General features: G+C 60.5%; 1 protein-coding gene across 1 annotated transcript; it reads left to right on the plus strand.

The window, feature by feature from the left end:
• Positions 1 to 287: 287 nt before the first annotated feature.
• Positions 288 to 17,329, plus strand: TMEM176B (transmembrane protein 176B). The gene is made up of 8 exons (XM_077808784.1): positions 288 to 496; positions 5,697 to 5,877; positions 11,901 to 12,116; positions 13,474 to 13,584; positions 14,141 to 14,197; positions 15,112 to 15,309; positions 16,091 to 16,201; positions 17,021 to 17,329. The coding sequence occupies exons 1-8, from the start codon at positions 288 to 290 to the stop codon at positions 17,117 to 17,119; spliced, it is 1,182 nt and encodes a 393-aa protein (XP_077664910.1). The 3' UTR covers positions 17,120 to 17,329.
• The last annotated feature ends 291 nt before the right edge of the window (positions 17,330 to 17,620 follow it).

The following is a 17,620-nucleotide window of genomic DNA, read 5'->3' on the forward strand; positions in this document are numbered from 1 at the left end:
ATGGTGGCGCAGGAGTCCTGCAGCCCTTGCATCAGTGGGGTCGCTCCTGGCATGTGGGGCGGCAGCTCCCTGCAGGCAAGGCTGCCGTCTGCCCGACTCCCCACCGCGGGATGCGAGTGCCCCCGAGCGGCAGAGGCTGGACAGCCCCACAGCGCAGGAGTGGGAGAGACTGGGGGGAGCTCGCCCCAGCACATCTAAGGCAGCCCCCAGCCATGGCACCAGCCGGCCCTGCCCGGCTCCTGGGGCAGAGGAGGCTGCTGCTGCCAAGGGCCTGGCTCCCTGGCCCTATGCGGCGCCCAGTCACATGGTGCCTGATCTCCCTGCCCAGCGCAGCCGGTCACGCTTCCTGGGCCAGGCAGGAAGAGGCATGGAGCTCGGCCGCGGCTGCTGAGCGAGGCGGCATCGGATCAGCCTCTGCCCGCGGGGCCCCGGAGCGGTTGCCCGAGACAGGACGCGGGGCCTCGCAGCCCTTCCATAGCCCCGTGCCCCCGAAACGGTACTGCTCCATGCACCCCCTCCTCTAACACCAAGCCCCTTCTCCAGCCAGGGCCGGCTCCAGGATTTTTGCCGCCCCAAGCAAAAAAATTTTTGGTCGCCCCCACTTTTTTTTCATGCTCCCCGCCCCTGGCTCTGCCCCTTCCCAACCCCTTCCCCAAATCCCCAGTCTGGCCTCCTCCCCCGGGCCTGCCACATTCCCGCCCCCACATTGCTTCCGACAGCTCCCCACTGCAACGCCCTGCCCTAGCTCACCTCTGCTCCGCCTGCTCCCCCGACCGCGCCACCGCTCCGCTTCTCCCCCCTCCCTCCCAGGCTTGCCGCACCAAACAGCTGTTTGGCGCACAGCAAGCCTGCGAGGGAGGGGGAGAAGCGGAGCGGCTGCGGCACGCTCAGGGGAGCAGGTGGGGTCGAGCTAGGGGGCGGGGGCACATTGCGAGGGGCAGCATGGCCGGGGCCAGAATGCCGCCCCTAGAAATGGGCCTCCCCAAGCACCTGCTTGTTTTGCTGGTGCCTAGATCCGGCCCTGTCTCCAACAGCCCCCTTCTAAAGCACTGAGCCCTACACCATGCGCCTCAAGTCGGGGCCCCCTTGGCCTGGGGGGCTGCCCCAGCCGAGCCCCACGCTGGCTGGGACTTTCTGGGGCTGCAACTGCCTACCCAACCCGCCCGGTTCCCCATCCCCTGACCGCCCCCCCAGAACCTCCGCCCCCTCCAACCACTCCTTGCCCCTTATCCAAGCCCTCCTCCCAGCCCCAGCCCAGCCCCCTTACCATGCTGCTCAGGGCAGCGTGTCGGGATGCCGCGTGGCCCGCTGGAGCTCGCAGCCCTCCCCCCATGCTGCCTAACGTGGCAGGCGCTGCAGAGCTGCCCAGGAGCGGTCCGGAGAGCTGGCACCGGTGGCATGGCACGCTGAGGCCCTGCAAGAGGGGGGAAGGTGGCGGAGGGGCCGGGGGAGCCTCCCTGGCTGGGAGCTCAGGGAGCCCTAACAACCGGTTCTAAAACTGCTTCTAAATTTAACAACCGGTTCGCGTGAACCATTGAGAACAGGCTCCAGCTCACCCCTGGATACAGGTTGTGCATCAGTGTTAATGAGAATAAAGAGAACCCACACGGCCTATAGAAATCGGGGTCCCTTGCGTCTTTAGGGGACACCAGACCAAGAAGAAAAAAGAGAGCTGACACTTTCATGCACATGTGGAGAATGTAGGAATAGGCAGAATCTCATTATAGAAAGGGGGTGCCCAGAGCGCGAAAATGGGGCTTCCCTTGGGAAAACTCCAGCACGAACCATCCCTCTACTGGTGATCAATCCAAGAGAGACCCATCAGACCGTAACTCTATCCAGGAGGATGCGCCAGGGTCCCCCACCAGCTCTCACCTTCCCCCGGCTTTGCCCCATTCGCCTCTGCCCTGCACCCTGGGGAGTCAGTACAGGCCTGCACCGTCCTGGGTTGCAAACCACAGTGGCCTGTGTCCGGGGCGGCCCGCAGTTTGGCGTGGGCCAGGGAGGCTCATGATCCCCAGATGCAGTGGGTAAACCCCGCCCCCGCCAGGGCTGCACCCCCAGCTCCACACCTCGCCTCTCTGCACCAGGCTCCCCACACCCAACCCAGGCGGCCCCCACAGCCCTGTCCGCCCTGCCAGGAGCTCTCCTGGGAGGAAGCAAGCCCAGCCGGACCTGGGCTGCAGGTTCCTTGCAGGGCTGCCTCTGGGTAGCCGAGCCCCCTGCATGCGGCACAATCCCGGGACTCGCTCAGCTTCCAGAGGGGGCCCATGGCCAGGGCCACCCCCGGACGAACGCCAGCAGAGATGCAGAGGTTTGCACCACCCCAAACCTGCCTGCAGCCTGGGAACGAACTGCAGCGAGCTGGGGCCGGGCCCGGTAGCACTTATTGATACGTATAGACTGTAAGAACCTGCTGTTGTAGTAAACTGCGCCCTGATGTAGCAAATGGGTCCAGATGTAGGTGAAATTGCTCTGTGTAGAAATGTGCTTCTGTAGCAGTTGGTGAGACGTCTAGACTTTAAGAAACAGCTTCTGCAAAAGGATGCTACTTTATTTGTACATACTTGAAACCTGTTGCCATGTTTCAGCCTTCCCTCATAGCTCATGTTTTCTAGACCTTACATTTTCACAAGCTGTCTGAGTGTACTCTCTGTGCCATTATCCCAGCCGTTAAGATTGTGAATCAAACCGTGTCCAGACCTGATCCCTGCAGAGCCCCACTCGTTGTGCCCACCTTATTTTAGCTCCATCTAGGTTTCATTTCCATAGTTTGTTCAAACTGGAACAGGTACAGAGAAGGGCTACTAGGATGATCCGAGGAATGGAAAACTTGTCTTATGAAAGGAGACTCAGGGAGCTTGGCTTGTTTAGCCTAACTAAAAGAAGGCTGAGGGGAGATATGATTGCTCTCTATAAATATATCAGAGGGATAAATACCAGAGAGGGAGAGGAATTATTTAAACTCAGTACCAATGTGGACACAAGAACAAATGGATATAAACTGGCCACTAGGAAATTTAGATTAGAAATTAGACGAAGGTTTCTAACCATCAGAGGAGTGAAGTTTTGGAATAGCCTTCCGAGGGAAGTAGTGGGGGCAAAAGATCTATCTTGCTTTAAGATTAAACTCGATAAGTTTATGGAGGAGATGGTATGATGGGATAACATGGTTTTGGTAATTAAATATTCATGGTAAATAGGCCCAATGGCCTGTGATGGGTTTTAGATGGGGTAAGATCCAAGTTACCTGGGAAAGAATTTTCTGGGAAAGAATTTTCTGTAGTATCTGGCTGATGAATCTTGCCCATATGCTCAGGGTTTAGCTGATCGCCATATTTGGGGTCGGGAAGGAATTTTCCTCCAGGGCAGATTGGAAGAGGCCCTGGAGGTTTTTCGCCTTCCTCTGTAGCATGGGGCATGGGTCACTTGCTGGAGGATTCTCTGCTCCTTGAGGTCTTTAAACTACAATTTGAGGACTTCAATAGCACAGATATAGGTGTGAGGTTTTTTTTGTAGGAGTGGTGGGTGAAATTCTGTGGCCTGCGTTGTGCAGGAGGTCAGACTAGATGATCATAATGGTCCCTTCTGACCTAAATATCTATGAATCTATGAGAAGGTCATGGGAGGCAGTACCAAAAGCCTTCCTAAAGGCAAGATAGACCACCTCTGCCGCTTGCAGGCTTGTTCCACTGTTGGTTAAAGGGGGCGATCCAGTTGGTTTGACGTGTGAGACTGCTTGAAATACCTTTGTCAGCAAAGTAGGACCTGTCACTGCTGCAGGCAGCATTTCCACACACACACATGAATGACCCTGCAAACTATAGGGATGTGCTCCCTGTAACACGGCACTGTGATGTGGCTACCCCACATCAGCCATCCGGCATAAAGTCTATATTACCTATGTCCTATCCGTACCGTACGCATATTTTCATAAAGCATGTAGAGTATAATGTCACACCCCATTATACTCATTATACATTATAAAAATGTATGTTTGCTGATCTGCAAATAGCAAAGGGGCATGCAGCTTTGGGTGCAAACACTCGTGACAATAGTGCAGAGCCGTGCAAGCTCCCTGAGTCTGTGTGAGATGGCAGACAGTGAGGAGGGCCAGGCAGGTTAGTGGGTTTAGAAAAAAACGTGTAAACATTATGTACAAGTTTATGTATGGGCTACATGTAAAATGAGTGGATGGTTAACAATGCATTCTAAGCAGTTGGATCCCCTGGCCACAACCAGCCCTGTCTGACCTGTTTGGTACCCAGCATACACTGCCACACCAAAGCTTCCCAAAATACAGTGGGTGGACAGTGGGATATCTATTCATGGTGCACCTCACTCTGAAACTATACACGTGCTTCTGGTGAGTACCCTGACTGCTGAGACAAGGAGTCCAGGAGGCATGCACACAAGTGACATATTTCAGAGTAGCAGCTGTGTTAATCTGTCTCAGCAAAAAGAGCAGGAGTCCTTGGGGCACCTTAGAGACTAACAATTTAATTGGGCATAAGCTTTCGTGGGCTAAAACCCACCGTAGTGACTCTATGCTGACATAACTTGAGTTAACCCACACTTAAAGTGCAGAAATGGCCTTAGGTATATGAAATGTTTGGGAGTATGAGGGCAGACGAAGATTCATTCAGGTGTTTAGGGTCAAGGCATTGGAACTGGCCTTGCTGCACCCCACAGGCTCAGGAACAAAGAGGCACATAAAAAAAGAAATCATTTATTTATTACAATGTCTTGACTCGAGGGTGTATAACTCACGATTTTAGAATCCTTGGGGTTGTAAAGGTATCCTGGGGTTGTAGATGTGTGTTCATTATATTCTGAAAGGCAAAATTATGAATGGGTTGAACAAAGAATTCGATCAGTCCCCCAGGATAAGTACATTGGCTATTAGCCAAGATAATCAGGGATGCAGGCCCAAGCTCTGCATGTCCCTAACCCGTCCTTTGACTGCCGGATGCTGGGAGGGGACCATGGGATGGTTCACTGAGTCATCGCCTGGTCTGATCATTCCCTTAGAAGCACCTGGCATTGGCCACTGTCACCAGACAGGACACTAGATGAGGCGGATGACTTGTCTGACCCACGATGGCAGTTCTAATTGTCTGCAAAAATTACAATAGATTTTTTTCCGGGGAGAAAGACGTTATAGGAGACAATATACGGCCTTTATTGAATATTTGAGAATCAAGTTGTACACAACGGCATGCGGAAAACCACTAAGGCCTAGACTGAGAGGCAAAATAACAGTTGCAAAAATGCAACCCCCATTGGTGGAGTGACTCAAAATGAAGTTTTGACACTAGGCCAGAAATTCCGTCCGAGTGGAAGTCAGCTCCAACAGAATAAACATCTGCTCAAAAAATTAGAATTAAAAATTCAGGGAATTCAGGGAATCCCAGCAGGAAATAAGAGAACTTGGGACACTGCTCAGAGACGCCATGCATTCAGGCACGGAGGTGCTCAGGGGTTCTTTGTTTCTATGGGGATATAGGTAAAATGTTTCACGGAATGAAATCTCAGGGATTATCTGCACTGGCAAGTTAAAGAGCTCTAATGTGCTGGCTCAGGGGTGTGTTAAACCCCGCCCCTGGTCTTAACCCCGCCCGGACTTTCCCGTTAGCCCCGCACCTAACCCTGCCTCCAGCTGCTGGACCCCCCCGTCCATGTCCGCCCCCGCTCAGACCCGCCCCCCGGCTCCGATTCGCCCCCGGCGCCGAGAGCCGCCCGCAGACGCCGACGGGGGAGACTGGCAGGGGCGTCAGCGGGCGAACCGCGCATGCTCCGTGCCGCGCATTCCGAGGCAGGGAGGAGCGCGGCGCTGCGCACTCAGCTGTCGCGGAGCGGCCGGCGGGAGGGTCGGCGGTGAGTGCGGGGCGGCCGGCGCTGAGTGCGGGGCTGCCGGCGGGGAGTGCGGGGCTGCCGGCGGGAGGGCCGGCGGTGCGTGCGGGGCTGTCGCGGGGGTGGCCGGCGGTGCGTGCGGGGCTGTCGCGGGGTGGCCGGCGGTGCGTGCGGGGCTGCCGGCGGGGCGGCCGGCGGGGAGTGCGGGGCGGCCGGCGGGGAGTGCGGGGCTGCCGGCGGGAGGGCCGGCGGGGAGTGCGGGGCTGCCGGCGGGAGGGCCGGCGGGGAGTGCGGGGCTGCCGGCGGGGCGGCCGGCGGGGAGTGCGGGGCGGCCGGCGGGGAGTGCGGGGCGGCCGGCGGGAGGGTCGGCGGGGAGTGCGGGGCTGTTGCGGGGCTGCCGGCGGGAGGGCGGGGCCGTCGCGGGGCCGGGCCGGGCTTGGCTTTTCAGCCACTGGCTTGGACTCCGCTTTGGGGGAATCTGCTGCGGGGGGGGCTGCGACCTCCAGCCGCTCCCTGCCCTCCCCGGGCGGCCCCCCACCTCTGACCCGCGGAGGCAGCGCCCCCCAAAGCCGCGGTGCTGGTCCGGGCCCCTCCACACCCTCCTCTCCCGCTGCGAGCTGGGGGCCCGTCGGGCTTGGGGCCCCCCCCGTCTGTCTGCGCCCCTGTCTCAGCCTGGCCGTTCCGGGGGGCAGGGACCTGCCCGGCTCCGGCTGCTGCTGAGAGCGGGGAACAGCCCGTCGGGGGATGGGACGTGACCCCGGCTGGCACGGCCCCGGGCAGACCTGCTGGGGCCGGGCTGCACCCTGCTGACCCCCCCGGGGCGCTGGCAGGGCTCGGCTCTAGGCGCCGGCCTCGGCGGGGGGGGCAGGGCTCGGCTCGGCTCTAGGCGCCGGCCTCGGCGGGGGGGGCAGGGCTCGGCTCGGCTCTAGGCGCCGGCCTCGGCGGGGGGGGGGGCACGGCTCTAGGCGCCGGCCTCGGCGGGGGGGGGGGGCACGGCTCTAGGCGCCGGCCTCGGCGGGGGGGGGGGCACGGCTCTAGGCGCCGGCCTCGGCGGGGGGGGGCAGGGCTCGGCTCGGCTCTAGGCGCCGGCCTCGGCGGGGGGGGGGGCAGGGCTCGGCTCGGCTCTAGGCGCCGGCCTCGGCGGGGGGGGGGGGGGCAGGGCTCGGCTCGGCTCTAGGCGCCGGCCTCGGCGGGGGGGGGGGGGCAGGGCTCGGCTCGGCTCTAGGCGCCGGCCTCGGCGGGGGGGGGGGGGGGGCAGGGCTCGGCTCGGCTCTAGGCGCCGGCCTCGGCGGGGGGGGGGGGGGGCAGGGCTCGGCTCGGCTCTAGGCGCCGGCCTCGGCGGGGGGGGGGGGGGGCAGGGCTCGGCTCGGCTCTAGGCGCCGGCCTCGGCGGGGGGGGGGGGGGCGGCAGGGCTCGGCTCGGCTCTAGGCGCCGGCCTCGGCGGGGGGGGCAGGGCTCGGCTCGGCTCTAGGCGCCGGCCTCGGCGGGGGGGGGGGGGCACGGCTCTAGGCGCCGGCCTCGGCGGGGGGGGGGGGCACGGCTCTAGGCGCCGGCCTCGGCGGGGGGGGGGGCACGGCTCTAGGCGCCGGCCTCGGCGGGGGGGGCAGGGCTCGGCTCGGCTCTAGGCGCCGGCCTCGGCGGGGGGGGGGGCAGGGCTCGGCTCGGCTCTAGGCGCCGGCCTCGGCGGGGGGGGGGGGGGCAGGGCTCGGCTCGGCTCTAGGCGCCGGCCTCGGCGGGGGGGGGGGCAGGGCTCGGCTCGGCTCTAGGCGCCGGCCTCGGCGGGGGGGGGGGGGGGGCAGGGCTCGGCTCGGCTCTAGGCGCCGGCCTCGGCGGGGGGGGGGGGGGGCAGGGCTCGGCTCGGCTCTAGGCGCCGGCCTCGGCGGGGGGGGGGGGGGCAGGGCTCGGCTCGGCTCTAGGCGCCGGCCTCGGCGGGGGGGGGGGGGGGGGCAGGGCTCGGCTCTAGGCGCCGGCCTCGGCGGGGGGGGGGGGGGCAGGGCTCGGCTCGGCTCTAGGCGCCGGCCTCGGCGGGGGGGGGGGGGGGGCAGGGCTCGGCTCGGCTCTAGGCGCCGGCCTCGGCGGGGGGGGGGGGGGGGCAGGGCTCGGCTCGGCTCTAGGCGCCGGCCTCGGCGGGGGGGGGGGGGGGGGCAGGGCTCGGCTCGGCTCTAGGCGCCGGCCTCGGCGGGGGGGGGGGGGGGGGGGCAGGGCTCGGCTCGGCTCTAGGCGCCGGCCTCGGCGGGGGGGGGGGGGGGGCAGGGCTCGGCTCGGCTCTAGGCGCCGGCCTCGGCGGGGGGGGGGGGGGGCAGGGCTCGGCTCTAGGCGCCGGCCTCGGCGGGGGGGGGGGCAGGGCTCGGCTCGGCTCTAGGCGCCGGCCTCGGCGGGGGGGGGGGCAGGGCTCGGCTCTAGGCGCCGGCCTTGGCGGGGGGGGGGGAGATTGCCAGAGGGAGGAGCGGGACTGGACGAGAAGCTCCAGGAGGCCTCTGGGGCTTTCCCGCCGCAGAGCTCTGTTCCGCTTCCGGCTCCTGCACAGCGCCCGAGCCCTGCTTGCCTGAAGGCTGGGCCATGCGAGCTGAGCAGTACGCGGGGACAGGCTCGGTGCCACTGAACTCCAGGGACCCAGCCCTGCAATAGGATGCGTGTGGGTGGATCAGGAAGCAAACCCGGAGTATCCGGCTGGGACTGTGCCATGTCCATTTCTAAAGAGCAGCCTGCAGGATGTGGGGCTGGGGAAAAGATCCTTGCATGCAGGAGACCTGACATTGCCAGGAGCTGTACGGCTGCCTTTTGAGAGGGACACAGGCCCAGCGAGTTGAAACGTGTTAACAATGAGGACCCACTAACGGCTTTCGGTTATTTCCATGTTAAAATGCGCGGCCGAGCTGTCCTGTTGGCATTCTGCGTGGAATGGCTCTTCTGAAAAATCTTGCTAGAGAATGTAGGGTGACCAGACAGCAAATATGGAAGATCAGGAAAGGGGATTGGGGGGTAATAGGAGCCTATATAAGAGAGAGACCCCAAAATCGGGATTGTCACTATAAAAGCGGGACATCTGGTCACCCTAATAGAATGAGAGTAAAGCTCTCTGCATGTGTAAATGGCTGAGTGGGTGAAGTAACTGTGGGTAGGCAGCTGATGTGCAGAGATCGCCCAGCACTGGCTCGTTAAGAACATGAGAGCAGCCAGACTGGGTTAGACCAAAGGTCCACCTAGGCCAGTCTCCTGTGACAAGTGCCAGGTGCTTACAGAGGGAGTGAACAGAACAGGGCAATTAGTGAGTGATCCATCCCCTATCATTCACTCCCAGCGTCCGGCACTCAGAGGTTTGGGGACACCCAAAGCATTGGGGTTGCGTCCTTGACTATCTTGGCTATAGCCATTGATGGCCCATTCAAATGTCAAAGTATAATTAGGCAGGCCAAAAAGGAATTTGAAGAGCAATGAGCAAAAGACTCAAAAACTAACGACAATTTTTGTAAGTACATGAGAAGCAGGAAGCCTGCTAAACAATCCGGGGCCCAGTGGACGATCCAAGTGCTAAAGCAGCACTCAGGGAAGACAGGGCTGTTGGGGAGAAACTAAATGAATTTTTTGTGTCAGTCTTCACTGCAGAGGATGTGAGGAAGGTTCCTACACTTAAGCCATTCTTTTCAGGTGTCCAATCTGAGGAACTGTCCCAGATTAAGGTGTCGTCAGAGGAGGTTTTGGAGCAAATGGATAAACTAAAGAGCAATAAGTCACCAGGACCAGACGGGATTCACCCAAGAGTACTGAAGGAACTCAAATGTGAAATTCCAGAACTACAAACTCTGGTTTCAGAGGGGTAGCCGTGTTAGTCTGTATCAGCAAAAACAAGGAGGAGTCCTTATCGGCTATTATCAGCAGGAGGATAAACCTATCGTTGAATTCAGCCTCAGTGCAAGATGATGGGAGGAGAGCTCATGTGAAACTGATCTTTGAAAAGGGCTCCAGAGGCGACCCTGGCAATTACAGGTCGGTCAGCGTGACTTCAGTACCGGGCAAACTGGTTGAAACTCTTGTAAAGAACAGAATTGTCAGAAGCAGAGACTAACAAGATTTGTTGGGGCAGAGTTAACACGGCTTTTGTCAAGGGAAATCATGCCTCAGCAATCTACTAGAATTCTTTGAAGGGTCAACAAGCATGTGGCCTTTGGTGATGCAGTAATATAGTGTACTTGGACTATAGACTCCACGTAGACTGTCTGTCTCCTGAATCTCTGCTGGAAACGTTACTCAAAGGGGGGCGGAACTATAAGCCAGGGGGGCAGATACACCAAAGCTTTCTTCCCTTTCTCTCTGCCCGTGGGCATTCATGACACTTGGAGAACGAAGGAAGCAGCGTTGGAGTGGGGGAGGGATCCTGACTGAAAGAAGTTCACCCGCAGAACTGCCGAAACGTGGTGAGAGCAACTTGGCTTCAAAGTACCCTGGTTGGCTAAGTTAGGCAGGAGCTGCATTTCACTTTTCTTTTCCTTGTAACTGGTTCTGCCTTTTATGCCTCCTTACTTGTACTCACGTAAAATCTCTCTCTCAGTCGTTAATAAACTTGTTTATTGTTTTATCTAATCCTGTCTTTGAAGTGCAGTGTTTGGGAAGCTCCATGTGGGACAGTAAGAATGTGCTTCTCGTTTTTATGAATTAAATGACACACTTTATATCAGCGTTATTGTCCCGGAAATGGCTGGCCTCTACGAGACCTGCATTTCTGGGGGGAAATCTGGGACTGGGAGTGTGGTGGGGTCACCCTGCAATAGAAAAGCCAGCGTGAGTCGGGCTGGCTGCAACTCACCCAGACCTCGCTGGGAGTGACTTACCTGCTGGAGGCTGTGGGTGAGCAGACCAGGCAGGTGGCTACAGCAGTGAAAAAGGCACCCCAGGCTAGAGGGCAGGGGACACAATTACTCATGGGTCTGGATCTTGCCCTGGCTATGTCACAGTTACATACTAGAGTTAAGGAGGACTTGTGGCATCTTAGAGACGAACCAATTTATTTGAGCATAAGCTTTCGTGAGCTACAGCTCACTTCATCGGATGCACGCAGTGGATGAAGTGAGCTGTAGCTCACAAAAGCTTATGCTCAAATAAATGTGTTAGTCTCTAAGGTGCCACAAGGCCTCCTGTTCTTTTTGCGAATACAGACTAACATGGCTGTTACTCTGAGACCTCTCCTACTAGAGTTAGTAGTTCTGCAACTTCACATTTGAGTGCCTTCCGAACTCTTGAGTGAATCCCATCTGGTCTGGTCCCTGTTTCCTTGTGCTCCCCGTCCATTTCTTGTCTTATACTTAGGTTGTCAGCAGGGACGTTCTTTGTTCTGTGTTTGTACAGCACCTTACACACTGGGATCCTGGCACATCGAGTGTCCACAGGATACATACCAAATCACTAATAATATCTTGGTCATTTTTAAGTGTGATTAGAAATTTGCTGGCATAATGGAAAGAAAATAAGATAGTGCTGGGAGGGGGAGGATGAAAGGAAATAGCTTTTCGCACCACACAAGCTAGCCTGTGGAACTCAATGCCACAGGATCTAACTGAGGCCGAATTTAGCATGATTCAGAATAGACTGGCCGTATTTATGGATAATGAGAACATCCAGAGTTAGTGTGGTGAGGATTAGTGCGGGAAGGGCTATGAACCCGCCTGTTTCAGGGCATAAATTGACCCCTAAAAATGGGGGAAAGGAAGGAGCTGACCCTGTGAGGTGATCCTGTCTCAGGTTATCCCGTCACTGCCCACTGCAGGGGTTGCAGCCCCTTCCCTGCCACTGCTGGAGATGGGCCCAGAGCTGATCCTGTCTGGTAAGCCCTAGGACATCCAGCAACCGTTGGACTATTCCAGGCCTCTTTGAAAAGGGGTCTTAGAAACGGCCCCTTCCCAGGCGGCCAGGAGGTGTTGGCATCGCTGTGCCCAGTGCTCAGTGGGGCAGAGTGGTCTGGGGCTGTGCTAGGGGAACCTCCTGTTGGCGCGGGGGCTGCGCAGGTCAGGCACGCGGGTTGGGCGCTGCTCTCACTCCCCTCCCTGTTTCAGAGCGGGCTCAGGATGCCGACCAGCGTGGTGAAGGTGAATGACATGGAGGTTTCCACTGAGGGCTCGGACAAGACCGTCATCAACATCACCGTCAACCAGGAGTCGTGCCTGGCCTTCCTGGTCAGGTCCATGCTCCAGAGAAGGGCCAAGCCTTGGGCACCCACCAGCCAGGGCCTTGCCAAGGGCCGCTACCGCGGGGAGCAGAAAGTGCTTGGGGTAAGTGCCAACGTGGCAGGACGGGGCTGAGATCAGGGCGCCGCAGGGACAGGCAGATGTGTAGTGGGGAGAGCCCAGTGAGCAGGAGCACGTCTAGAGCGGGAGTGCGGCTTACAATCTGTTTGTAAGACCTCGAGGAAAATAGGGTCTAAGGAACAGCCAGCCTGGGTTTGTCATGGATAAATTATCCCAAATCAGCCGAATTTCCTTCTGGGACGGGGTTCCTGGGTGGGGGAAGCAGTAGACGTGATAGATCTTGATTTTGCAAGACTTTGACGCTGTCTCACATGATGCCCTCATAAGCGAACTAGGGAGATGTTGAGATGAAATTACCATCAGGGGGTTGAAAGACTGAGAGCGTAGCTGCCGGTGGCTCTCTGGGAAACTGGGAGGGCACATGCAGTGGGGTCCCGCTGGGGTCGGTCCTGGGGCGGGTACGAGTCAATAGTCTCATTAAGGACGTGGAAAGTATTTACTTACCATGGATGGCCCCAAGCTGGCACGGGCTGCAGGCATTTAGAGGACAGGATGGGACTTCCAGACGACCTTGACAAATTGGAGAACTGGTCTGAATTCAAACCGATGAAATTCAATAAGGGCAAGTGCGAAGAACTTCATGTGGGAGGGAAAAAACAACTGCCCAGGCACAAAATGGGGAACACCTGGCTGGGGGGAGCTGGCGGCTAGAGAGGGTCACAAAGTGAATATCCTCGAGAACATGATTCCGGGGTGGAAATGGCTAACCTCCTTCTAGGGCGTATTAACGGGAGTGTCGTATGTAAGACACGGGAAGTCACTGTCCTGCTGTGTTCAGCACTGGTGAGGCCTCAGCTGGAGTTCTGGGCGCTGCACTTCAGGAAAGATGTAGCCAAATTGGAGAGAGTCCAGAGAAGAGCAACAAAAACTATCAAAGGTCTAGAAAACTGGGTCTGTTTAGTCTTGAGAAAAGAAGATAAAGACGGGAGCCTTTAAATATGTGCTGGGTGGTTGGGGGTTGGAGTTAGGGTTAGAAAGAGGACAGGGATCAGTTGTTCTCCATGGCCACTGAAGGTCGGACTAGGAGCAATGGGTCCATCTGCAGCAAGGGGGAGTTGGGCTCCACGCTGGCGAATCGTTCTAGCTCTCAGGGGAGCTCGGCTCTGGACCAGGCACCCAAGGGAGGATGTGGGATCCCCGTCACTGGAGGTGTTCAAGAGCAGGCTGGACAAACCCCTGTCAGGGCTGGGCTGGGCATACTTGGTCCTGCCTCCATGAGAACTGTTTCCAGCTGTGGGTGGGAGGGGAGATGGGCGACGGGGGGGATAGGCAAGGCAGGCTGCTGTGTCCATCTGCTGAATCCTGTGGGCTGATCTTGCAGGCCTGCCAGGTGCTGCTCGGGATCGTGTGCGGGGCCATTGGCGTGATGCTCTGCTTTGCGCCGCACACGGAGGAGATCTCGTCGGGATCCCCGTTCTGGACAGGCTCTCTGGTGAGTCGCAGGCGGCCCTGCCACCCAGAGCAGCAGCTTGGCTCAGTCGCTGGCTCCCCCGCTCCAGACACCACTCGGGCCTGTCCCTGGCAAACGAAGAGCACGTGGGGCGGGATTTCTGCAGCTGCTCCTCGGCCCAAAGCTGGACCTCTCTCCCCGGGCGTGAGCTCTCGGGCTGGGATTCGGGGGGGACGGGGGGGGTCTCTCTGTAATGCCCAAAGCGGCTGCAGTTCTCAGGCTCCAGTGGCTGTTGGGGCTCGTTAGAGGGACGTGGCTCGTCAGCGAGTGACCTGTTTTCCGGTCCCCTCTGGCATGGGCCAGTCCGCTGTCTGTCCTGATCCCCACCACACTGTGCTCCCGTGGGCCCCAGGGACAGTCGGCCGGCACGCGCCTTCAGCCCTGGCCCAGGCAGTCCCAGAGGAAGCCCCAGAGCTACTGTCCGCACAGCGACCCCCTGCACCTTTGCTGGGCACCTTGGGGTGGGTGCTGGGGGTGAGGTCTCGCTCCTGGCAATGCCCCAGCCCACACGGCGCTCACCCTGGTTTCCCTTCCACAGTTCATCATCTCCGGAGTCTTTTGCATTGTGAGCGAAAAGCGTGGCACTGGCTGCTGGGTGAGTGCGTGCCCGGGGCGCTGGGCACCGGCTGCTGGCTCCAGGGGGCTCTGCTTTGTACTGAAGGGAAGTGCCCTGGGTGTGGGTCCCAACGACCGGCTACTCCCAGCCTGCCCCCTTTTCCCCATGGGGGCAGCCGCGCTGTCTGCATCCCGACGCCCGGATGGGGGGGAGCATTCCGGACTGGTGGTGGCAAGTGGGAAAGGGTCAGAAAGGAGCCACAGGGACGAGCCGAGGGCTGGGAAATCTGCCTCCCGTGAGGGGCTGCCAGAGCTCGCTGGGTTAGTGTCTCCAGGGGAGGGGTCGGCGGTGCCGTGCGTGCCGTCTGCAGGTGCCCGGAGCCCGGTCTGTGCAGGGGAGGGGTTGGCGGTGCCCGGAGCCCGGTCTGTGCAGGGGAGGGGGCTCTGTGGCAGACGGCCCTTGGCTCCGACAGGCAGGGACCGGACAAGAGCCGCTGGCTGGAGCGGAACCGGACCCGTCCCGGCTGAGAATAAGGAGCCAGTGAATCCAGGCCACGCGTGTCTCTAACAGCCCCACTCTAGCTCCTCGGGCCCAGGGTGCCAGCGGGGTGGGCAGAACGGTCCTGGTGCCGGGAATCTATGAAATCCCTTCTACTGTGTGTCAGGCGGCCAGTCTTACTGCCCTGATGCCCCCACCCTCTTCTTGCATTTCTGTACACCTACCCCCCGGAGGCTCCGATGGCCCCCCCCATGTGCCATGCTCCCTCATTAGCGCCCCACCTACCGGTGGGTGGGGCTGGGCAGCCCCCTTCCCTGCAGTGTCCCCTCCGTCCCTGCAGCCGCAGGCCGTGTGCCCCTGCCGAGCCCTGGGGCTGGACCATGGTCCTGCGCGGGCAGGGCAGGGCGGGGAAGCCGGTGCGTCTGTGCCTCACCCGGTGGGTCCCCTCCCCGCAGGTCTGGCTAGCCTTGCTGTTCACCCTGGCCAGCATTGTCTCGGCGACCGTGGCTGTGATCATCGGGGCGCGGGATATGACGTGGTCTTTCACCTTCACCGAAGGCTCTTACCTGTGTGGCCCGGCCTCACCGTCGCCCACGGGCTCCGAAGATTTCTGGAGACCGCAGGACTGCAGGTTCAAGTTCAGGAGGCTTGAGGTGAGCAGCCCGCCTGGCGCGGTCACCACAGTGTCCCAGGCCCCCCACGCTGCAGCAACAGGCCCCCTCTCTGCAGGCACCAGCGTGGAGCTGGGCGGTCCCTCGCCCCGGCCGGCAGAGGTGCGCACATGGTGCCCCGCCTGGTAGGAGACCCCGCCCTCCGCAGCTCTGCAGGGGTCCAGGGGACTGGAGCCTCTGCAGGGGCTGTGACCTGCCGGTTGGCCAAAGGTCACTTCCAAGGGTGCTATTTCCTGCCCCAGAGATCCTGTGCAGAGGAGGCTCAGTCCGGCTGGATGTCTGGGTCACTGAGAGGCAGAGTTTACCCGACGTGCACCTCCTCCTGCAGGAGTGGGAGGCAGCTGTGCTGTAGTGATCCGAGCCCCAGGACTCCTGGGTTCTATCCTGACTCTGCCACCAGCTGCCATGTGACCTTGGGGCTGGGTCCCTCCTCCTGATCGCGGTGTCCCTTGGGGAAGTGCTGGGCGAGCCTTGGCTGGAAGGATCTGACTCACAGGCTCCATACTGCTCCCTGGGGGCAGCCCCCAGGATGGCCTCCGAGGGGTTTGCCCCCCAGCAAGGAGCATGATCATTAGAATGAGGCCCATGGGTCTGAAATGAGGGACCAGGCCCCAGACAGAGCCCCCAGACAGAGCTGTGCGGGCTGCTCCGGCCAATCCAGCCGCTGTCCGAGCACGGAGCCCTGGGAGCTGGCTGGCTCCCGGCCCCGGGCAGGGTGGGGCCCTGTGACCATGGTGCTGCCTGTCCCCTCCGCTGTTCCCAGAACCTGTTCCGGGGCGTGCGGCTGCTCCTGCTGCTGACCATGGCCACCGGCCTCTGCATGACCCTCTACTCCTTCCTCTACGGCTGCTGGGCCCTGTGCTGCAGGAAGCAGGTAACGGGGGAGCAGGATCATCTCTAGGGCAGGCTGGCTGGGCCCCAGGGCAGCCCCGGCTGAACTCCCAGGAGCGGGGGACCCTGGGCCAGGGGCTTCCTTCTGCCTCCCCAGGTCTGGCATGAGGGTTGGTGGGTCAGTGATATAGGGAGACGCACCCTAGTGCTGTTTGGGGGTGGCAGAGGAGGAGACGTCCCAGCAGGGCTCCTGGATAGCTGAGATGACCCCTCCCTGGGCTTCTGTGGAGATCCAGGGGACCCCCCCTTGGGGGTCCCCACACATGGGGCACGAGTCAGGGAGCAGTGGGCCTGTTGCCCCATCAGTGCCAGCTCCTGAAAGCTGCAGTGTGACCTGCCCTGCCCTGCTCAGTACAAAATGGGTGGAGCGGAAGGAGCCGTCTGATTGGCTGACAGAGCCTACCTCGCCTGGGGTTGTAGGGTAGCCCCCATCCCATTAGCATCACAAGGCTACTTGTGATAACGGAAGGGGCAGGCAGTCCTGGGGACCCCTTCCTGCTTCTCCCGCTGGCCCTGCATGTCAGGCCAGCCCCTGGGGCGCGCTCTGAGCCCCCGAGGTCAGAGACCCTCAGTGCCCCGGGAATCTTGCGGGGGCAGAACCCATCTGCTCACTGGCTTCTCCTCAGCAGAGGGGTCCAGGCCGCGGCAGGACTCTCCTCTCTGCCCGGGGGGCAGCAGCTTGCCCAGGCGGTGTGCACTGGGGCAGTGCGGAGCTATGGGCGCCGTTGCCCTCAGCTGGCTGCGCTATTCGGCGCTGGAGCCCTGAGCCCGCTGGAGCCCTAAACCTCTGCCCTGCTTTCAGGACTGGGCCGAGGGGACGGGGGGCAAGGAGCCGCTCCTGTCCTCTGACTCCATCCTCCCGCCGGACGAGGAGAAAGCCCAGGCTGGCCAGGATATCTGAGCACCCGGCCAGGCTCCAGCTTCGCTCTGCCGGGTAACTGCTCTGCACAGCCTGCATCCCTCCCACACTGCCCCGCTTCCCTGTCCTGGCTCTGGAGCTGGGGCATCCCACTGATCCCTCTCCTGTACCAACTGTACTAGGGCGAGGGTCTTCCCAGGCCCTGCTCTGACTAGGGCAGTCAGCTGCTTGGAAATAAACGGTCTCTCATGAGTGTTTGTCTTTGCTGGTCCCACTGGATCGCTGGCGCTTGCAGGGAGCGAGCTGTGTGTGAACGGGAGCCCTCCACCCCATACACCGGCTGCACAGCGCCTCCCACCTTCGCAGCGGGGGAGGAAACGAATGCCAAACGGGCCACGTGGAGTGACTGATGACGCTGCAAATAGAGGAATAGAACCCAGGAGTCCTGGCTCCCAGTCCCCCCCCACCCTGCTGCTCTAACCATTAGACCCCATTCCCCTCCCAGAGCCATAATAGAACCCAGGAGTCCTGGCTCCTGTTCCC

Source organism: Eretmochelys imbricata, chromosome 2 (genome assembly GCF_965152235.1).
Source record: "Eretmochelys imbricata isolate rEreImb1 chromosome 2, rEreImb1.hap1, whole genome shotgun sequence".
Classification (NCBI taxonomy): domain Eukaryota; kingdom Metazoa; phylum Chordata; order Testudines; family Cheloniidae; genus Eretmochelys; species Eretmochelys imbricata.

Bases quoted from the DNA above. Each gene is read 5' to 3' on its own strand.
- TMEM176B (XM_077808784.1), top strand. From the start codon at position 288: ATGCGGCGCCCAGTCACATGGTGCCTGATCTCCCTGCCCAGCGCAGCC. The intron at 497-5,696 runs GTACTGCTCCAT...GCCCCCGCTCAG, and splicing joins AGCCCCGTGCCCCCGAAACG to ACCCGCCCCCCGGCTCCGAT. The intron at 14,198-15,111 runs GTGAGTGCGTGC...CCCTCCCCGCAG, and splicing joins AGCGTGGCACTGGCTGCTGG to GTCTGGCTAGCCTTGCTGTT.